This window comes from Syngnathoides biaculeatus, chromosome 10, assembly GCF_019802595.1.
Source record: "Syngnathoides biaculeatus isolate LvHL_M chromosome 10, ASM1980259v1, whole genome shotgun sequence".
Lineage (NCBI taxonomy): Eukaryota > Metazoa > Chordata > Actinopteri > Syngnathiformes > Syngnathidae > Syngnathoides > Syngnathoides biaculeatus.
Genome location: NC_084649.1, coordinates 27,666,761 through 27,688,801, shown reverse-complemented (window position 1 = coordinate 27,688,801; position 22,041 = coordinate 27,666,761). Strand labels below are relative to the sequence as shown.

At 48.5% G+C, this 22,041-nt stretch overlaps 2 protein-coding genes across 8 annotated transcripts; one reads left to right on the top strand and one right to left on the bottom strand.

Moving 5' to 3' along the window:
- On the top strand, window positions 1–17,396 carry ripor3 (RIPOR family member 3). 5 transcript variants are annotated; one of them, XM_061833882.1, is made up of 25 exons: window positions 2–227; window positions 4,555–4,653; window positions 5,637–5,792; window positions 6,408–6,486; window positions 6,667–6,690; window positions 6,854–6,907; window positions 8,391–8,540; window positions 8,880–8,943; window positions 9,000–9,043; window positions 9,137–9,262; window positions 9,566–9,711; window positions 9,794–9,920; window positions 10,027–10,181; window positions 10,491–10,664; window positions 11,591–11,693; window positions 12,839–13,054; window positions 13,735–13,853; window positions 13,958–14,108; window positions 14,172–14,301; window positions 15,461–15,643; window positions 15,835–16,002; window positions 16,078–16,280; window positions 16,903–16,986; window positions 17,048–17,138; window positions 17,213–17,396. In XM_061833882.1, exons 2-25 carry the CDS (start codon window positions 4,556–4,558, stop codon window positions 17,311–17,313), a joined length of 2,946 nt encoding a protein of 981 aa, XP_061689866.1. In that variant the 5' UTR covers window positions 2–227; window position 4,555; the 3' UTR covers window positions 17,314–17,396. The 5 variants fall into 5 exon arrangements, 4 of the variants coding, with proteins under 4 accessions (XP_061689866.1, XP_061689867.1, XP_061689868.1 ...); XM_061833883.1 differs by lacking the exon at window positions 2–227 and adding an exon at window positions 3,756–4,305; XR_009796989.1 differs by lacking the exon at window positions 17,213–17,396 and having other exon boundaries at window positions 1–227; window positions 16,078–16,376; window positions 17,048–17,141.
- A 227-nt stretch (window positions 17,397–17,623) lies between these two features.
- blcap (bladder cancer associated protein) lies at window positions 17,624–21,966 on the bottom strand. Of its 3 annotated transcripts, none has more exons than XM_061833891.1 (3): window positions 21,707–21,966; window positions 19,274–19,589; window positions 17,624–17,987 (listed from the first exon to the last, which is right to left on the bottom strand). In XM_061833891.1, the coding sequence occupies exons 2-3, from the start codon at window positions 19,484–19,486 to the stop codon at window positions 17,937–17,939; spliced, it is 264 nt and encodes an 87-aa protein (XP_061689875.1). In that variant the 5' UTR covers window positions 19,487–19,589; window positions 21,707–21,966; the 3' UTR covers window positions 17,624–17,936. The 3 variants fall into 3 exon arrangements, with proteins under 3 accessions (XP_061689875.1, XP_061689874.1, XP_061689876.1); XM_061833890.1 differs by having other exon boundaries at window positions 21,702–21,912; XM_061833892.1 differs by lacking the exon at window positions 21,707–21,966 and adding an exon at window positions 21,564–21,702.
- Between the last annotated feature and the right edge of the window lie 75 nt (window positions 21,967–22,041).

The following is a 22,041-nucleotide window of genomic DNA, read 5'->3' as shown; positions in this document are numbered from 1 at the left end:
AAAAAAAAGGAAGGGAAGGGAAGGGAAGGGATGAGCACCAAGAGGAGGAGAGCAAGAGAGCAAGAGTGGGAGTGGCGAGCAAAGCGCAGCTGAGGCAGGACGGACAACAAGTCAAGTCGTCCGTCGACAAGCTCCAAAAGTCCAGGATGCCACCTCAGGCCCGTCGAAGCCTTGCACCGGGACCAGGCGACTTCTTCTGAACTTCTTCGGCTTCGGTCACTCCACAAGTAAGTTGGGCGGCTGCTCCTTTAAGAACAGTCGCCGGAGAGGGACGAGGGACGAGGAACGCGGCCACAAACAAACAATTCCTTGCACAAGTTGCAAACAGCTGCTCGGAATTCCAAACGTCCGAGTAGACGCCGTCACGGGTCAGGAGCATCGTCTGCGTGAAAACTTCTTTGCTCCATAAATCGTAAAGACCGTATAGTCACGAAACGTCCACAGATCGGCGCGGACGGCAGCGATAGCGGTCAATATAGCAGCTGCGATACGCATTACACGCAGATCACAAAGTGAAACCTCGGAGTTCCTTCTTGTGAAAGGGTTTGTTCGACCTCCAAAACATTTTTTCCCATAGGAAATCATGTAAATGAGTTGAATCCGTTCCCAACCTTCAAGTTCTTCTTGATGTCCAAACATGGACACCCTGTCTTTAAATGTGCATCATTGACCTTTTTGGTGGTGGCGGGATGGCATCGGGGGTGGGGGGTGGGGTGGGGGGGACTCGAGAGGGAAGGCGGGAGAGAAGGAAGCCCTCCGTCATTTGACTGCGGAATTCTCCGCTAGCTTCTCCTCCTTTACTTCTACGATCTGCGACCTTTGCTTGGCAACACCAGCTGCCTTTTATGACATTTATGGTCTTTAGGTCAGTCGATACGTATACCGTAGAGTTGGGAAAATAGCCGTACTCTACGATACTAGTTAGCAAGAGTCGTAAGAAAGCGCAGCGCATTTTCGTACTCAGCGAGGATTTCCTTCCTTACATCCACTGCGGTCCGCTCAACTTTCCTTTTTCCTTTGCCGCTCGTAGCGCCGCTGTCGTCCGTTGGGCCCACGCCCGCCCCCCCCCCCCCCAAAAAAAAAATTAAAAAAAAAAATAGCGGAACGTTATTATTATTTTTTATCTTGAAGCTCTCGCAAATGCGCACGCTCACACGAGGACTCCCTGCCGGACTCGAAGCGGGCATCGCCGGGCTCGACTCGGCTACGCGGTCGACACGGGTCGGGCTTCGCTCGGGCGTTCGGACGCCGACGATCGGCTCGAACACCGAGGCAATTCTCGTGCTAATGTTTTGGGTCAAAGTTCGATCATCAGTACGACCCCCGAGTCGAGGTTCCGTGGTATAAACGAGCATTCGGGAGGGAGATGTGTGACCGACAGGAAGACGAGGTAACACGATCACGAAGCAGTTATGGCGTAAATATCCACGACATGTACGTCCAGAGGCGAATGTGAGCAGCAGCAAGACGACTCGGCAACGTTGTACGTGGCAACAACTACCGTACATGTCGCGATTGCCAAAAATGAGATACTACCGTACGTCAACAACAAGGTATGAATTTGAAAATTTTGCCCATTTCTCTAGTTCAATTGAAAACTTCATTTAACTTCACCCCACAAACTATTTTATGATATTTGGATGGTTTTTCCTTACATCTTAAACCTCTTTGAGAAATATCAATGTCACACAAGAAATGTTCAAAAAGATAATGCGAAAATGAAGCCCCCCCCCCGGGCCCCTCCCTCTTTTTTTTTTTTTTTTTTACCACCTCTGGAATTGGCCTAGTGAAAAGTATTTTCTCGTGTTGAATCAATTTGTATACTTTGAGTTTCACTTTTGAACTTGCAATGACGAAATAACATCAACTCTCCGACTAAGTAGTGTGTAACAAACACATGCACAGATGTGAACCCGGACAACCTGTCGAGACATGTATCCAATAATCCTATTTATGTTAGCTGTATATCATAAATGTTATAGTGTAGAGTGCCGTTATTGAAAAATTTACAGGGATAATTATTTGACTGCATTGAAATTTGTTCAATGATTTTAGTAACGCTCCCCCCCTCCAGCCCCCCAGGAAAGATCTTGAATAAGTGGAGATAAACAGCCGTGAGCATTTTTTTCCCCCAAACAGAAAAACAACAGCAAAAAAAAAGATGATCAGATCGGTGAATGCGGGGGCGGCGAGCAGCACGTTTCAGTCCTGGAGAATAAGCAGAAGAGCTGCAAAAATACAAAATCCACAAGTGAAAACGAGGAGCGGGAAGAACCCAGCACGTTTGCAAGCGGCCCAAATTCTCCGCCCAATTTGTTTGCGTCGACGTCATCGGCAGGCGTCGCTCGTCTGTTGGCCGCCGATAGCCGACGAAAGATAACGGCCGGCGCGGGCGGCGACTTGCGACGCCGCCAAAGTTGCCGCGTGCGCCGTCTCTTTGTCAGCAAGCGGGAAAGGCGCCGATCCGTCCCAACTGAGGCTTTTCCGTGCCTCGTTTTTGTCAGCAAAAGAAGCCAAGTCGGCCATCAAAAGATTGCGTCAACTTGGAAAATGAGCACAAACGGATCGTTTATCCAAATGATGAAGTCAGCGTTTCTGAACAAATTCATTCTTTGCGGAACAAATATCTCGTTTGCACGGCAAAAACGAGCTTGCCATTTTCTATCGTATTTGATGGCCAGAGTAGGAAAAGTGAATTTTCGTGGTTTCTTTGTGAATTTCTGCCCATTTGTGACAAACACCGACTTTTACAGCGTTTCTGTGCCCAAATATATCTGAATGATCGACCAATGAATTTTTGTGACGTGATTCTCGTTTTCTTAGTTTTGCGGGAATATTTTCTACCAGATCGCTGTACGTGTGCCGTGGCGGTGACTGTTCGGATGACGATTCTGCTACTTTTGGACTGAATGCAGCCTTTTCGTGAGCAAACATCTTCACGGCAATTTAGAGGATCTCACAGTTTTATTTTGGGGAGGCAAAATGCAATTTTTTTTGCATTTCTGAGCACCCTTTTTCACGTTTGTCCATTTCATGGACCGGAGAGATGTTCTAAACCAACGTCCGATAGATGAATTGAGAGAGCGACTCGTCCCAGTTAGCGTGGCCACAAAGTTTGGACGAGTGTCATCGCCAGCGAGTCACGTTGTCCAACATCCTGCCTGCCTGCCTGCGTGCGGCGTCGTTGCCATCCCGGCGGAGCGTGACTCATTTCTGACCTCTGACCTCTGAGGCGAGCTGATCTTGTTTTGAGCTGGCGCAGATCCCAAAAGAGGACGATAAAAGATAAATCCTTAACATGCATTTCAACGGGGTTTTTGTTTTTTTAACGCCGCGCTTGTCCTCAGTTACGAGTGGAAACCAGAGGGAAGTGCCGAGCAAGACAACAAAAGGAGGAAACGCCGCCTTGCAGTCGAAGATGACTCAGTCGTACGTGTGAGAGACGGAATGGAGTCGGAGACCGTTACAGGAAAAACGACGGGCTTTGCCTTCATCAGTGGAAAAGGGGAAAATTGTGCTTTGATCGCGCACAAATGAATAAGAGCAAAGATGCCAACGTACGCAAGTGTCTGATATCTGACGTCGAAGGTCCGATCGGGGGCTTCGAGACTCACATCTGAAGTCTAAGGTGTCAAGACATTGGTCGGAGTCTGAAAGTCTCAATCTGATCTGAAGGGTTTGTTCATGTCTGACATCTGACATGTGAGGCGTCAAGTCTCAAGTCTGCAGCTGACAGCTGACAGTCTGAGGTCTGCCTCCTGAAAGGTCGGAAGTCTGCAATCAAGGCTCTGTAGTCTGTAATTTGACATCTGAAATCTCAAGGGTGATGTCTAAAACCTGGGCTCTTATCTCTCAAATCTAAGATTGTGACTCTCGGGAGTGAACTCAAAGGAACGAAGACCAAAATCTGATCTCCGAAGTCAAGTAAGGTGTGGCTAGTGAAGTCTCTGGATGAAATGTGAGGTCGAAGGTCTGAAGTTTGATGTTTGTGATTTGAAATAATCCATTTGCGATTGTGGGAGAGGACTGGAGCATTCACACCAAAGCGTCTCAAACAGGAAATCCGCATCCTCATCCCAACCTTGCTTCATCAAATGAGTTTTTCAGGGCAATTCCAGCCCCTCCCTGTCATTTCTCACTTTAAGAGTGCTTCTTGTTTGTCATCATCAAGAGTGTTTTCACGCAGTGCAGCGACGGTACGTACTGTACGGATGCGTGCCTTGAAGGGGGGGCGCCGCCTATAAATAAGTGACTCGGTCTGCGTGTGAGCATCTGAGGCTGAGCTGTGGCCTCCGGCAGCTCCCGGCAAGTGTTCTCATTTTGTCTTAACACTTGTGTGTTTGGAACTAGAAAAAAATGATCACGCATATGGCCACTGGTAAGTCGGGGAACCGGCGTACGTGTATTACGCTGGCCGTCACCGGCGAACGAGGCTGCGGTTCTTGTGTTTTTAGCGTCGGGCGTGCAGTCTTCGCCACCGGCGAGGTGACGTGCTCGGAAACGGATCAGGAAACGGGAAACAGGAGGCTTGACGACGGCTTTTCCTGCTTTCAGGATGTCGGTCAAGCTGCGATTCGACTCCCCCTCTGAAGGGAATCCCATGCGGCGGAGTCGCTCCTTCGCAGGGTTCGGCTCTCTGACGGGACGACGGCGGTGAGTCTTAGCGTTCTGAACGGTAGGCTCACGAGAGAAGACAAAACAAAGTACAAATACTTGGTTACTGTACTTATATTTTGGAGTATCTGTCGTATTCATTTTCGTGACAACTTTGTCCCCCGAAAATTTGGAAGCATATCTGGACTTCCTACTCCTTACTTTGTATTGAGAGACTTGTTACCTTTTTCAACCTCCACAGATGGCAACAGTATGTGAAAAACAAACAAACGAACGAAAAAAAAAAAACCACAAATGGAGAGAAAGTCACCAGCAGTTGATATCTTGATTCATCGAAATCTTGCGGGGTTTACAGTAGTTGTCGGGGCCGTTGGGGGCCTGGGGGGGCCTGGGGGGGGTGTCACGGCAGTGACATGGAAGGAACAAGAACCAGAAAGTAATTAACGACCACTGCTAAAGATTTAGAGAAGGAAGATATTCCCTATCTAGGGCTCTTGGAACAATTTATGGGAAAAACGGTTTGTCTTGTGACAGCAGAAAAATTACAAGATTTTTAAGTAAAAAAAATCTCAGTCTAAAAGCAAGTAAAGTGTATTTTTTCATTTTCCTTTCAGGAGCTGATTTAGCAATTTTTGGGTGGCTCAGTTTGCAAAGCGACGGGAACACGTTTTGAATGTAGAAAAGTCAGCCAGCAAAACGCCAGCTAGCTTTTGTTAAACAAAAAAAAAAAAAGGAGAAATATGCATTTTTTTTTAATATGAGCACTATGCCAATAAATAAAAAGGGAAATTATTTGGATGAATTCATTTTTGTTGTGCCAGGTTATCAAAACCTGGAAATTGTAGATACTTGACAGCAAAACTTGATTTTGGCTTCTCACATGAGTAATCGTCAGTGTCTGTATGTTTTTAAGTCCGGGAGTTGAATCGGGACTTGTTTTTTTTTTTTTTTTTAATGGACGTATCAATAATTCTACTTAAGTAGAGAATGTGAGTACTTTCCCCCACATCTGGTCTTTTCAGGCCTTCCTCGGCTCGGAACTCGCTGTGCTCCACACTTGCCTCTGAAAGAAAAACTCCACGCGCTCCTTTAGCTTCCAGAAGAGGATTGGGATCTGTCTGGTCCCCGCAGCCAGAGGATGTGGACCGCGTCTTCCAAGCGCTACGAAAAGGCCTTAGGTGGGTTTACGCCACATCACATCTTCCGCACGCATGGCTGAGGTTGGAGATCGGAGGTGTGGGTTCTGAAGTCTCGGGTCTTAATTCTGACGATTGACATCTGAGGAATAATAACCTACATCCTGAGGTGTAATCGCTGAGGTCTGAAGTCTGAGATCAAGTTTCTGAAAGTTGTTTTGGGGTCTTACATTGGAGTTGTGAGGATTACAATCGGAAGTTTAAAATCTGTTACTATGATATCAAAGCGCTGCTGTCTGAGTCATGGGATGTTTGAGGTCTGCTCTATGAGGATTGGGATCAGGGGTTTGACGTCTGAGATCAGTCGCCTCCAAAGGGATTTGTGCTGTTACCCAGTATATTGTCCACTCTCGTATATGTTTGGAGGATTGATATACGAAGTTTGTACTCTAAAGTCTGTGGTCTGAAATCTCAAATCTGTGGTTGAGATCTCAAGTCTGTGGTTTCAAATTAGAGGGCTGGAAACTGAGGACTGAGATCTAAGATTGAATCTTCAGGTCTAAAATCTCAAATCTAACGTTTGAGTTTGAATGTCTTAAAACTGAGGTCAGAGGTCTACAGTGTGAAGTCCGTTTCCTTCGGTCTGTATATGTGCAGAGAGCACGTGCAGCGCCACCAGACCGAGATGGACTTCTTGTCGTCACGCCAGAGAGAAACCAAAAGAAACTCTCGACTGGTGAGCTCACAACAAGATGATTTATACGATTAATATCAACTATCGAGCAATTCATCACATTGTCACACGTACTTCAAGTTACTTCAAACACAACGAGGTGCTTTCGGTTCAGGTCAGCGTTCCAGACGGGTAATGAATGAATGGATGTAACTTTACACTTGGCCTTTTCTGTCTCTGCAGGCTTTCCAGTACGATCTGGAAAAGGTGAGAACCTCTGAACCTCTTCACGTCCCCCAAAAGATACCGATAATCACTTGTCAACTATGTTGCTCCCTGTTCTGTACGTCGTACCAGGGCAGCACCGACTGCTGGAGAAAAATTCCACTTGGCCGTTAAATCTGATTCCGATTTGTCTTTGCTCGTGCAGGAGATTCGAGCACAGGAGAGGTTCATCCGAAGGCTTGAATTCCAAATCAGCAAGGTAAACGGCAAAGTCGCGAGGAAGTCACGTCAAGGTTTCGGGCAAGTCCCAAGTGCTTTCTCTGGATCCACCAAGACACCACGTTGCTCCTTCTGACCTTCTCTGTACTTTTCCACGAGCATCCTCAAGGCAAATCATGCATCTGTGGCACTCTTTCTCGGCATGAAACTAGACCGTTGCTCGCAGGTGCTTACTTGTGTCCTGAGTCTGGGCGCCGTAACTTCATTGTGTGACTCATCAACTTTACTCTCTTCTCCTCGGTCCACTGTCCCAATTCTTCTGAGCAAACCTCTTTTCTTTGTATGACTTGATGATAGACAAATGATTCTCCTGCCCGTCTTTCCGATCACCTCAGCCGTCGCGGTCCGGTCTTCTGGAAGCTCCTCCTCTCCGGCGAGAGCCGGTCTCACTTCTTCTTGAAAAGCCTCACTCAGCTTCCGCCACGTGGTTCTCTACTCTGCCTTTGTGTTCAGAATTTTCCTTCCCACCACCAGTCGTCATCTTTACCGTCCAGCCACACCCTCCCCTAGCTACCTACCGCCCGCTACCTTACAATCGGCAACTTCCTTCAGATTAAATGGTCTATAAACAAAATGGAATTCAGATGTGGCCTTCTACTGTTGTATGTTCCTGCTTCTTCTGGTTAAAAAAAAAAAAAAAAAAAAAAAAGTATTCACTTCAGCCATTTCCACCTTTTTTTTTTTTTTTTTTTTTACCACCGGTCCCTCAAGGTTCCCTGTCTGAATTTCAAAACACATCTTCTTCTTCACTTGCGTTTCGTTCGTGTTCAACGTGTTCTTTCCAATCTGACACCAGTCACAACTCTCTTCTGTGTCTGGTATGATCGGAATGACTTTGTTCAGCGCCTTCCAGATTTTCCTCTTTCGCCTCTCGGTCACATCCGACCTGGTGGGGCATAGCCGCTACTCACATTATACGTCCCACCCTCGAGTTCAAATTTCATCTTCATTACTCGAGCTGGTACTCTTTTTAGCCAGCTCTTCCTAATAATAAATAACCCCTGTTCCATTTCTCTTCACGTCTAGTCCATGGTAAGATCATTTCAACCCTGCTCCTCAACTTGTAGCCTGACTACCTTTCCACCTGCACCCTCTCGGATGCACAAGATACTCTATCAATCTTTCTCCTAATCATCATGTCAACCAACTCCCGAGTTTTCCTCTCGCAGTCGCCCCATTTAGTTCTTGGCTCTGTGCTTTTTACTCATCTCTTCCTGGGTAAGAACCTGAGGCCCTGCAGCTCAGTGGTTAGAGCACCGGTTTGGTAAACCACCTACTTTGCGTCTGTCCTCTGTCTTCGAGACACAAGAGCTGAATTTCCACCGGCGCTTGTCGCAGACTTTGTCGGCCTGGACAATGACCGACCCGGTATCGAATTCTTTTGATGAACGCTTGAACCGTGCTGCCCCATCCCACTAGCGGAAAGTAACAATATCTATTCAAATGAATAATCCTCACCACAGGTGGACGAGCTGTACGAGAACTATTGCGTCCAGTGGCGCCTCTGCCAGGGAGCCGTCAACATGAAGAGGGCCTTTTCTCTGGCGCCCTCCACCAGGGAGTCCAGGGAGAGTCTCCTGGAGCTCGGACGCAACCACAGGCACAGTGTGCAGGTTCTTACACGTCACCGCACCACACCACACCACCACGTAAAGATGCGAAACTAATTTTCAATCCTCATAGCAGAGGGCACTTAATACCCACTTAAATGTCCACTGACTGCACTCCGGAGAGTCAAATTCAACATCTGGAGGGGAAAACGTACATTCATATTATTGAAGCCAAACAAAACAACATCCAGGTCCAAAGCTAACTTTGCATACACATCAGAGGGCAAAATAAAAACCTCGGAAGGAACTCAACCCGAACGACAATTCCTGGTATTTATTACCCAGTAACAGCGATGTCATCGATCAAGTTGCCGGCCAACGCGACTCGCGTTCTCCCTGCAGGACATGTCGGCCATGGAGGAGGAGCTCGAAGTCCTGCTGGGACAACTTCACGTCAAGATGAAAGGTAGTGATGGTGGAGTTCGGAGTCAGGACACCTTTAACATTCTTTGCCGCTCTCAGGTCTAATTGGCTTCGCCCGGCTGTGTCCCGGAGACCAGTATGAGGTGAACGTCATCTCAAGCCAGCCACCGCTTTAACGTATCTACCAAGTGACCAGCGACCTGCCGAACCCGGCCGGCCGGCCCTTGTCTGTTCAGGTTGTGGTGCAGTTGGGCCGACAGCGCTGGAGGATTCGTGGTCGGATCCAAAGCGACGATGCGCAGTCCTGGGACGAGGAGGAGAAGCTCTTCTTACCTCACATCAAACACGACTTTCAGATCAAGGTCTGGACCGTCTGGTGGAAGGCGTTTCTCAAATGAGGGCCTCGCCATCATTTGCTAGAAATGAGAAAGAAAGAGCCGGCGGTGCCTCAAAAGTTTAGCTTTAGGTCAGTTCAAAGTTTTCAAATAAAGTCACGGAGAAGATAGAAGAAGATAAGGTAAGATGAGATAAGATGAGATGAGAAGGTACTTACCTACAGAGGCAAATTTGGTATGTTGTTAAAATGGGGCGTTCATTCGGGGGTACCCAGTCTGAAGAAGTGGTTCTTGGAAACATTTGCGTGTCAACATTTTGGGGCGCCTCAGGTTTCCGAGGCCAAGGGTCTGGGCTGGCAGCTGGTGGGCACGGTGACCTGTGCCAGCGCACACTTCTTCGTGGCGACTCCCCAACTCATGCTGGTCGACATCACCCAGCTGGGGACCCTCAAGCTGCAACTGGAGGTTACCTGGAAGTAAGTCAGACGCACCCACCGCCACCTCAAAACTGCAACGCCGATTCGTATTTCCCGTTCTCGTCCTTCTGCGTGTGTGTAGTCCGTTGGACAGCGGCGAGAAGGTGGGGTTTTTGTCCACGAGGAGACCATCCGGGCGGAGCGGGAAGACTTCGGTGCAAAGTGCGACCGCCCCCAGCACCCCGTCCTTCTCGGAGAAGTACTTCCTGGTGAGTCGAGCGTGCGGGACGCTGAAAGGGAAGATGCAGGGGAAGCTCTGCCCTGGATCGAAATATTTTAACAGCGACATCGCGGACAATGTTTATGGCGTTGTAGTCCACGGTGCGAGAGCCGCAGGACGCAGGGCGAGAAGAAGCCTCGGTCCCACTCGGGCTGTCTCAAAGTCGGCGGGAAAGGGGCGTGTCCTTACTGAGCTACCTGTCGCACGTCTCCATCGCATCTGACCAATCGCAGGCCAAGACGCCACCGAGGTGCGCGCCCGCCACACAAGTGTGCATACGACTTACCCTCCATTCACACTTCCGTCCGTTCCTGTTCGTCCATCCTTTCATCCAACCATCGTCGAGCAGTTCTTCTATTCTTCCATCGGCCCGTCCATGCATTTTTCTTTCCTTTTATCCTGCTATCCTCTGCCTATCCTTCCATCCATCTTTTCCACCCTTTCATCCACCATTCGTCCATTTTATGCATCCCTTCTTCTGTCCGATCTTCTTTTTATCCGTCGCTCCATCCACCAATTCCCTCCACCCCCTTGTTCATCGTTTCATGCATCCATCCAGCCAGAGGAGCAGCATAGCCGATAGTCACGCTCGTCTTTCCCTCGGCGAGGACGCTGAGGAAAGTGTGACCGGGAGGCGGAGGAGGAGGAGGAGGAGGAGGCTGGCCGAAGAGGAGGAGGGGGAGTCCTGGGGAGGAGTGTTTGCGTCACCTTCTTCTCTCCTGGACCTACGCAGGTGACAAAGCTCCAAGTTTGACATCTTTGTTTCCTTTTATTTATTTAGAAAAAAAATAATTATTTTGTGCACTTGAGCTGCATTTAATCCAAATGGAATCAAACTTCTCACTATTTTTCTTCCCATCTTACGGTTGACGTCGATTTTTGTTTTGTATCGTTTGTGTTCACTTTTAGCAAATTAGATATTTCTTTTTAATCCTTTCGCATCGTGGTTTTGATTCTAGATCCATCCATTTTCTATTGTCTATCGGAGGTTGGGCCGCGGGGGGGGGGGGGGGCAGTAGCTTTAGCTTCCGGGGCGTTCCCGGGCCACCCGAGAGACGTACGTCGTCCCCTCTAGCGTGTCCCGGGTCTCGCGCTACGGTCTCACGTGACATCCGTTATTTGTTTCCTCGTTGTAGATATGGAATTGTTGAATTTTCACATTCTGTTTACAGTTAGCACTTTGTCATTTTATCCCTCCCACCCTTCTACAAATTCTGTGCTGTTGGACTGATTGACTCTGATCCTCAAAACTTGAATTGAAATACAAGACTCACAGTAAAAGTGTTCTGGCAGAAATGGGATGCGGAGTCTCCATTCATCAGATCAGGACACACTCCCAAAGAATACTCCATCCATCCATCCATCCATCCATCCATCCACCCATCCATCCATCCATCCATCCATCCATCCACCCACCCATCCACCCATCCTCCGGTCCACTTCTCCTCACACGGGTCGCGGGCGTGCTGGGGCCTATCCGAGCCGCGTCTGAGCAAGAGGCAGAGTACTGTACACCCTGAGTGGTTGCCAGCCAATCGCAGGGCATAAGGACAAGATCCCAAAAAGTTAATACAGTAAACCAAATTTTGAGACGTCTTCGCGTGGTCAAATCCAGCAAGGCTTCAACTAACGAGTAAGATGAATGATTGTCAAGTGTAGGTCCAGCATCCCCGACATCCTCAAAGACAAGCACGACAACCCTGCAGGAAGTCCCGTGGAGTCCGAGGAGGGTCCGCCGCAAGGCGTCGGCGAGGAGCTCAAAGTTTGTGAAGTTTTTCCTGACATTTTTCAATTGTAATCTTCCATATTTCGATTTTTTTTTTTCTTCATAATTCCAATGGAGCTTTCCGACCGGCCACCTTCCTTACCTCCTGTGGCCGTGTCCCACGATCTGCCAAAATGGCGACTGAACATAACAGGTTGGAACTGGATTCTCGATCGCGGATTCCATTAACAATTAATATTGGGGTATGTTTTTGGCCAAACGCGTCAGACTTGTCCGAGAGGGTTCTACAGAGAGGTCCCAACTATTTCACGCGAGGATATGTACGCAGAATTCTGATTTTGGACGGAGCGCGACGCAATGTCAGAGTTACAGCCAAACGTTGGCGAGCGATGCAAAAAGTTTGACGCCTCACAGACTTCATATTGACATCCAACAGGATCAGATAGTGGAATCGTACTGCGCGCGTGAAGCAGGGGGAGTACTTTTTACTTGGAAAGATCACCGCTAATATCATTGGGGTCGTGTGTATCCATTTGACTTGGCTCGTAATGGAACCCGGTGCTCTGTCTTCACGGTCCCATGCGGTACAAATGGGCAAATCGACATTTCTCTTGCCTGACATGACGCATTTACGTACCACTGACCCGACCCTTCGGCATAAAACGTGACACACTTCGCTCGGCGGGTCACAAAGTGAAAGTTGTTCTCCTGCACTGATAATAATGAAACCCAAGTCGTCTCCCTCACTTCCCTTGGAACATACGGCCGTGTGTTTTTTTGATATTGTCCACATTTAGCGGTGCGAGGCCTCTTCCGCGAGCCGCCTCGATCCATCGTAGACACTTGGTCAACTGTGTTTTAGCCTTTGGAAACTAAATCCCATCCATCCGGATAGCTTTCATCCGAATTGCACCTTCCCCAAGCGCAACCGAGGACCATTTTCTTCGTAACGTGAATTTTTCCAAGCGCACGCTACTGACAACCGGCAATGTTTCCGGGACAGTACGGCGGCAGGGGCGTGTCAAGCGAGGGGTTAAGACAATGCGGCTATCTGATTGGCTATGATTGACGGGTCGGAAAGGTCCATCGGTTCCCAGGTGGCTTGAGTTAGAACAGATGTCGCCTTTGAAGCACACAAACGATGAAAGTGACTTTTGACCGTCACACTTCCCCGATGACAGGACGTGCGGGACGCCGCCTCCCCCCCGCCCCGAGCCGTCGCGGCCCCCCCCCCTTCTACCGAGGTGGGGCACAGCGGCGCCCGGTGGCGGGCGCAGGCCCTGCGACTCGGGGCGTTGCTGGCCCAAGTGGAGAGGAACTTGCGGAAACGGGGGAGCTGCGAGACCCCCCTGAGGGTCCTGAAGCAGCAGACGGAACACCTCGACACCATCCTGAGGGTGAGACGCACGTTACCGCACCGTCCACAGGGGGGCGCTGCAGCTCAAATCTCTCTTCCTGCCGCCAATGGGGAATAGCAAAAATCTGCCACACTGACACGGCCCCTAGAAAGGTTGAAATGATCTATTGATGCCATAAGGTGGCATGAAAACACTTACAATTGTCCCAATGAAGCGCCTCAACTCACTTCACAATAGAGGCCACAAGATGGCAGCAAGTCACTCATGTCTGAATGATGCTCCTCAACTAACAGTTAGTTCTTCGGCACCAAGATGATCGGATCTGTCTAAATGATGCTCCTCAATTCACCTTGACACCAAGATACCGAGCATTACTTTTGTCTCAATGACAAACTTCCTCGGCACACAAATGACAGGGTGGTGGCAGAGGCTTTGTCGAAAAGAAACTCAACCAACAACGTATTACCTTGGCACCGAGACGGTGGCAAGACACAACGCTGACTGATGATGACATGTCAACAAGTTCTCGGGGTCCCAAGATTCCAACCGATGGCGGCTCCCTTTATCTATATGACGCTCCTCAACATACGCGACAGTAGATGGTGGCAAAGCAGTGCTCGAGTGGTTGAGTCTAAATGAAGCTCCGCAATTCACTCGACCAGAGTTCCTTGGCGCTGAGATGCCAAAAAAATCTCAACGTGTGTTGTCAACACCCTCAGAACGGCCTATCCATGATGAGACGCTCGTTATCTGACGACACCTTGGCCGTGGAGGAGGTACTTTGCAGCTTTGACTTCCTGTCACATGATGATGACGACGATGCTTCCTGTTTCACCAGGTGAGTTGCCAGGTAGAAAGTCCTCATTCGATAAACAAGAGGGAATGTAAGACGCGTCTCTGATGTGCGTAAGCAAAGCGCTTTGCTTGTTCTGTCCCGAACAGCGCCACCTCTCCGGGGAGCGCCAGTCCCCTCTGGCAGGGCGACCGATCGGCCGTCGAGGAGGAGGCGCCCGTGGTCCCGCTGACTTGCGGGAACTCGGGCCTGGACCAGGCTCTGGAGACGCACCTGGAAGCATGCTGCGTCCTGCTGGAGGTACGAGCGCGAGTCGGGGATGTTCCGCGGACTTTCGTCCGATGCTGTCGTGGTTTTCCTCAGATGCTGCAGAGGGTTCACTTCTGTTTAGCACGCGCGGTTCTCCTCGAGGACGTTTCTCAACAAGCGGATGTCCTGAAGACGATCGGTCGCTTGCTGCTGGAGGACAAGGACAACGTCTCCGCTGAAGAGCGTCAGTACAACAAACAGCTAACTACGTAACTAACCACGATAGATCACTAACCTGGATGCCGGACCGACAAAATGCCGGCCTCTGTCTCTGATGTGTCTACGTAAATATGTATTTGATGTATGCCAGGAACCATAGCTAGTAACTAACCTGTTTGTACTACTAACTACTAATGGGTAGCCTGAGTGTCTGACAACTAGATTCCATTGGCTTGCTTGGATAGATTGATTGGTTGGTTGATTGATTAGTTGCTTGGTGGGCTGGATGGTTTCTTTCCTGCTGGTTGGAGGATTAGTTGGTTGGTTTTATGTTTCGTCGTCATTTTCCTGGCGGGGGTGCTTGGTCAGTTGAGTGTTTTCTTGGTGGGTTGACTGAAGTTTTGATAGTTGAATTGGTTAATTAGTCTGCTCTGCTCGTTTCTTTGATTGGTTGACTCGTTCTTACAATCAGTCATACACTATTTATGTCGCACATTTTGTACCTACAATGCAACCTAAAGTGATTTATATGAATTCAAGTCCCCCCCACACTGGTTGACCAGGACACACACACACGTTCAGGGAAACAAGGACTCATAATGACCTGAGACACATATAAGTTAAAATCTGAATGGTTGATTGTTTGCCAAGTAAGATGGATGTTTGGCACGTTGGTTTCACTTGCTTGTCTTTTTCTTGTTTATCCTGATCGTTTTTTTTTTTTTTTTTTTTTTTTTTTTTAGGGGGGTTGGTTGGTTGGTCTGTTAAACGGCTGTTTTTTTGAATGAATGGTTGATTGTTTTCTCGGTTGGATGGATGCTCGTTTCATGAATCTTTGGTTTGCTTGGATGGGCGTGTTTTTTTTAGTTTATTTGTTAGTTGGCTGGATGCTGGTTCCCAGATGGATCCACAGTTGCTTGGTTGGTTTCAGTTGTTCCGAGAAGTTGCTTAGCTGGTCGGTTATTGTGTTGGGTGTTTTGCTTGGTCAATATTTTTTTTTGTCTGGTTGGTCAAGTAGATGGATTTCTGCTTACACGTTTTATGTTGGTTGAATGAACGCTGGCGTGTTTGTTTGTTCGGTCGGATGAATGCTCGGTCCCGTTAGTTTCACTCAATCGTTTGGTGGGTCGCTGGTTTTGTTTGCCCGGCGGCTCAAGTCGCAGGCTTGTCTTCCGTCTGTCCAGTTCTCCCCGAGGACCAGAGGAGCAAAGAGTTGGCGTCGTTCTGGGCCGACTGCGTGAAAGACGCCGGTTCCTCGTCTCCGTTCTGCTGCAGCTCGGACGACTTTGTGGAGGCGTTGAGGAGGAGATACTCGCACCGAATTAAGGCCAAAGTCAAGGCCAAGCAACCCGGCCTCCCCAAAAGAGGTAAAAACAGGATTGATGCGTGTACGACCTGTGTTATGCCAGGCTTAAAATGTGTGAGTCAGTGTGTCTGTGACACGTGGCTATATAGTGCGCGTCTTTGATACGATGTGCACCTTTGCTGTACAATTACACAAAAAGGTTTCTTTCACACGGTAGAAGTAAGTAAAGGCGCGTCTTTGGTCTGCGTTTAGTGTTCGGCACGCTGCTGCGGCAGGTGCGGGCAGCCAGCGGGGCGGCGCTGTGGCCTCCTCAGCCCCCGTGCGCCAGCGCCAGAGTGAGCGTGTTCCAGCTGTCGCTTTACCTGAGACGATGTGACATTCCGACGCCCGGCGAGCACGTGGCCCGCCTCTCCAAGGAAGGTGCGCCGCCACCCACGCGTGCGCCAACGTCCGCCGCGCAAAACGTCACAACCGTCTCCTCTGCTCACGTTCCAGAGTACTTCCTGTCGGCCGTGACGGGTCCCGAGCGCAGGGCCGCGTTGACCCGGATGAGGTCGCGGGACGTGGCCCGCCTCCTCCCGCTGGGGGTCACGCTGCAGACGTTGGCGGCCCTCCAGGCAGATGCCGACCAAAAAGTCTGCCGGTCCGCCAGGCGCTGTTTGAAGCGAGCCGGCGCGTGCGCCGCGTTCCGAGCCAGGGTGGGCAGCACCTCGCGCGTTAACGTTCGGCCAGGCTAATATTAGCATGTGGAGAGGCTAACGCTCAAAGAGTGTGGACGTGTCTGTGCGCTTTGGGTTTGTGTACATTTTGACAAAGCTTCATAACTTGAACTACAATTTAGTGCTTGATTGTAGGAAGCCCCGCTAAGCGTCAACATGTTGCTAAAGTTCTGAATGACACATTGTGTTGGGTCTACCTCATAAATTTTGCAAAGATGAAGGATTTTTTTTTTTTTTTTCCCCCCATGATCTTTTAATCAGTTTGTGTCTGCCAACCCACAGGGATCAAACTCAAGGACCGGGGACTACATGTGCCCCGCAAAGGCAAATCATGTGTCAACTCTGTACCACAATTTCAAATTGTCATGTCATAAATGACAACGATGAGATATCGGAGCCCCACAACGGCCACGAACTACAATTTGGTCCCTGACAAAAATGAGTTTGACAACCCCGCGTCAAGCGCATTCTAGTTGAGGATCCGACCATTCTCATGTGTTCAGAATTTAACCAAGAAATATTTGTACTTTCTCCTTCTGCTCTAATCACTCTGAAAGACTTGAGACTTGTTTGCGACTCTGCCGTTTGGTTGCACACGCAGGCGCTGGTTTACTACACGGAGAGTTTGAGGAGCACCGACGTGGTCATCCAGCGGAACGCGTGCCTGGCGCTGCAATGCTTGGCGGTGAGCACCGTCGGCGTGCAACGGGCTCCGCCTTTCTGGGCTCACGCGCGCATCTTCGCAGGCCACGGAGAGCGTGGACCACATGGTGGAACTTCGCAGGTGTCCCGATGAGGCCGTCCGAAACGCCGCCAAGGAGGCGGTCCTCTCTTTCGGTAGGTTCACGCCTGATGGCTTTCATTCCCGCTAAATTTGTTTCCATTATTCTAACTTTTTCTTCGTGGGGGAGGTAAAAAAGGCCACGCGGCCTTCCAGAGGATGGAGCAGCTCGACCTGGAGCTGCAGGAGGAGTTTTTCCAGAACTTGGAGACTGAGATCACTTTTCTTTAATGACAACTTTTGCCTTCCCGCACGCAACTTTGTATACATATTTCAAAACCGCTATCAAAATCTTGTCATGTCAATAAAAGAACAAATATTTTGACAATACTTAAGACGTCCCAAGGTTGTGATTTTACGTTGTCATGTTGGAAGGGGCCTCTTCTTTCTAGGCAAAAGTGCCTCTTTAAAGTCCGTCTCAAACTCCAAAAAAAAAAAAAAAAAATTATCCATTCTGCCAAATGGACTTCTTAAAAGCTTTGTTTCCAATTTCTTCATGCCGATGTTGACCCAAAACCCCCTGATGAAATCGCAGACCACCTTTGGAGGAAAAACAAAACCTTTTATTCCACTTAAAAGCCCCAAAGTTTGTGAAGCAACATGAAATGAAAAAAATTCATGTTGGCGTCCACCCTGCATGTGCGTATATTTTGCTTCTTTTGAAAATACTGCTCAGCACATGGAGGAACACGAAAATGAGTGCACGTCAAGTCAGAGGGCGAGGAACGCTCGCCCGGCTCGATTGCCCGCCGTGTCGAAGATCGGCAGGAAACAAAAGGCCCGCCGCCGCCGCGCCGTATCCCTTTTCAAGCATCCCCGTCCGTCCGTCCGTCGTCGTCCTCGGCGGCGGGCCCCTAGGCGCCCACGATGCCCGCGTGTTGGGCGGCGTGCGGCAGGCCGGCGTCCTGAGGGCGACACGTGACGTCAGTGTTAAGCTGGCACAACACGTTTACGCTCACTCTGAGTAGCTGCCGTTAAGCCTCTTCTAGAGAGCCGGAAGCTTCCGTGTTAGCAAGCTACGGACGCATCTGGAATCTCCCTTGGTGAGGAAGTTATCTTCCATTTTTTGGGGGGGCAAATTTCAAATCAGATAAGGTTGAATGCTGACCCAGGAAAGGTGTTCCATTTGGTCTTGTTGGATCTGAGTGCAGCTTTTGACAAGTTGGAAATGTGGACGGGACTAGATGGAACGGTCCGCAAATGGTTCAGGTCCTACCCGGAGGAAAGGAGAACGTGTGCCATCTCAACAAATGGCAATGGTGTACGGGGTCCCTTCTAGGGTCAGTTCTTGATCAGCCCATATATGCCACACTTGGGTCAAATTTTCGACAACTTTAGTTTGGACTATCCTGGCTACGCAGATGACACACGGTTATATTTAGCAGTGTCCTCCAGAAGACTACAACTCAATGGAGGTGTTGTGTCACACATAACTGGATGAGCCAACCGTTTTCTTCAACAAAACTGAGATCATTGAAAGTAAAAAAAAAAAGTTAGTAAATACCTAGATTCACCATCTTTGAAATAACAAAGGCCGAGTCTGAAACCGGCAGATTTTCAACGATCATATCAAATCAATGACTAAAACTGTCCTTTACCTTTTGAAGAATACATCCAGTGAGTTGCGTGTGTCAAGCAGACCAGGAGAAACTCATCCATGTTTTTAACCAAGTACATTTGACTATTGTAAAGGTCTTCGGACTGAAATGCAGACAAAATCACCCCCCCCCCCAATCATGCTTTTTAGAGTACTTCCATTTTAAATGATAATCTTGCACGTAGCCTGTTTCAATTGTACTGTTTTGTTTTCGCATTTAAATGCGTTCAATCAAGTAAAACCCATTCCCTAACCCTTATGTAAGATACGCAGTACACAAGTACTTAGCTTTGCTAAACCCTAACCCATATGTACTGCACATAAAAAAAGGTAAACCACATCTGTACCCAAATAAAAGTTAAAAATGAGATTAAATGCAAATGAGTGGAACTTAAACGTTGAATATATCGGAATGGGACTCGCGGAGTGAGTCAATGGCATGCCAGACTCAGACAGTCACGAGATGAAGCTCTTCACCTCACTACCATGTAGTTCCTCAAACGAATTGTGGCTTTTTGAGCCAATAATGGACGCTTGAAATTCGCTGCATTGCCAGTACGGTGCGGTGTTGTGGCGCTCGTGTGCTCTCCCTACCTGGCAGTGGTACAGGAAGCAGTTCCCCCAGCAGCTGTAGCAGATGAGGAAAAGCGCGGCGAGGAAGACCAAGGCACAGATGGTGCACGGCTTCCTCTCCAGCAGGAAGCTGAGCAGGTAGAAGCCCATAAACATGGAGTGGTTGAACCACAGCGCCGGGTTGAGCGGCTTGGGGATCAGCAGCACCGGCAGCAGCCACTGCAGGCAATACATGCCGGACGCCGGGCGGGGGCGGCGCGCCGTGCCGTGGGCGTCTCAGCGGAGGCTCGCCAATGAGCGGGAGAAGACGCCAAACTTCGCCCAGGTCAGCTCATCCCTGCGCGTGAATCACAAACGCCCCACGCTTGAGTCGGTCGCCTGTCCTTGACGCGCGCTACAATCCACCCGCCGCCATTTTCACACTCAAGACACGCCCTTCAACTGAGAGCGGCCCAAAGACTCAGAATTTCCACAATCCATATGTTCCAATTTTTGGCATCTGCCACGTTTTGGAGACCGATTAGCTTTGTGTTTTGTCAAAGAAAACATTTGCAAACGCCTGCTTTTACTGCGGTCACAATTTTCATTGGGCGCCTCTTGTAAAGATACCAGACATTTGCAACTTCTATTCGACAATATAGTAGTGAACTGAATAAAATCTTTGGTGCCTGCAGCAATACTGACAAGGCAGCAGGTGTCCAAATTCAGCAACGCTGTGTCAACGCAGTTTGCCCGACGTGCTGCAAAACAAATCTCGGCCTCACAATCCATTTGTAGCACTGTCAATGTCAAATAATGTCCTGACTTTGAATAAAGGGAGAGAAATGTTGAAAAAAATACATTCTTTCAATCTGAATCATCAATTATTTTAAAAAAACATGAACACATTGATCTAGAATGAAAATTAGAAATAGTTGCAGCTGTAGTTGATGTGTTTAGTTTAGTCAAAATAGACTACTTGTCCGGGAGGCCGATAGCAGATATTAGTTATTTATTTGCTGTAATGGGAAAATCCATCCATTTTCTTAGCGCCTTATCCTCACAAGGGTCACGGGAGTGCTGAAGCCGATCCCAGCGGTCATGGGGCAGGATCCACTTTGAACTGGTCGCCAGCCAATCGCATGGCACACGGGGATAGACAACTGTCTCACTCACAATCACCCCTACGGGCAATTTAGAGCCTTCAATTAACGCTGCATGTTTTTGGTATGTGGGAGCAAACCGGTCTGCCCACGCGGGAAAAAAAACCCACGCAAGCACGGGGCCAGGATTCAAACCCGGGTCCTCGGAACTGTGAGGTCGACGCTTTGCAGTTGCATCACTATGCAGCTGTAACGGGAAAATATGAGAACCAAAATTTAAAATACAAACTACAGCGCTTCATCTTAAATATGTATGAATTAAATCATGTTACATCTTTTTGTACAAAGGGTTTCCAAATCATAGTGTTTGTTTTCTGCCCCATCAATTCCAAATGTTCTGTTTGTTTTAAAAACAATTCAACAACAACAAAAACAATTAACTGATTATTAAAGACCTAGTTGGGGGGGTCCGAGAAGTTCACAGGGTCAGCAGCATCTCTGGCAAAGTTATCAAAAATGTTAAATATTTACTTCAAGTGTCCCCGGTTTTTAAAATGATTTCTTAACAACCATTTGATTGTATTTTTGGATGCTGATGCTAATTTGTGTCAAAATGCCGAATATTGGCGCCAGGCCGATTTTGGGTGTAAGATTATTTCAGACGACGGAAACAATTTAGACGCGATTATTTTTGTTGTATGATTTCTTCAGAAATTGTTGCCTGATGTGCGTTAAGTGTACCTATTGAAGTGACGAACACTACCTGCTTGGATCAAGGCTTCCAAAAACCACAGCAAAGATCCGAATCAACGACACACTCCTAATAACAGGAAGTATAATCCATTAAGTGTAGACGTTAAAAAATGAAAATAAAAACTGTCGCGTGTCCAACAGTTGTCAACTTAAAAGGCCCAAAACATCACACACATAGTCCAGAAACACACTTTCATAACTGGTCGCAAGCAACTTGAAGATATTTCTGTGATTTTTGACGCCCTTTCAAGCAAGCAAACAAACAAACAAACAAAAAAATCGCCATCGGCGGCTGACGTCATCCGCGCGGCTAACGTGGCGTGCTAGCTAGCCGCACTAGCTGCGGATTTTTCCCGCGATGTTGTCGGTCACACGCTAATGACGCCACTAAAAGCACGCGACGTCATATTGTAATCATATTAATGACACATTGGGTAAGAATAGCTTTTAAAGAGCATATTAAAGCAAGGTCACACCAAGAATGCAGCGGCTGAGAGCGGAGGCCGGCGACCCCCAATGGCTACTTTCGATTCCCTAAAGCGCCCCACAAAAGGACCCAAAACGAAGAAACGATCGCCTTAGCGACACTGGAAGGAAGCAAAGAGCGGACAAACCTGACATTTGTTTGCATTATTGTGTCCGTCGATTGTCCCCAAAGAGTCTTTTCCGTTCCGCTAGCGACGTCGGACGTGACGCGTTTGCTAGCAACTCGGCTGAGCAGCTACAAGGACCCCGGGCCGTCGGGAAGTTGATGGCACAGGTGTCCGTGGATCTGCCTGAAAACAACCTGTATCGAGGTTGAGTATTGTACGGGAGCTAATTGGGACAACCCGTTCCTCCCGTCGAGAAAGTAAATAACGTTTGTTTGTTTGTTTGTTTTAAATGCACGATATTGCCAAAAGGCTCACCTGTCTTGACTCATTCTAAATCCATGTGGATTCATATGATGTCAGT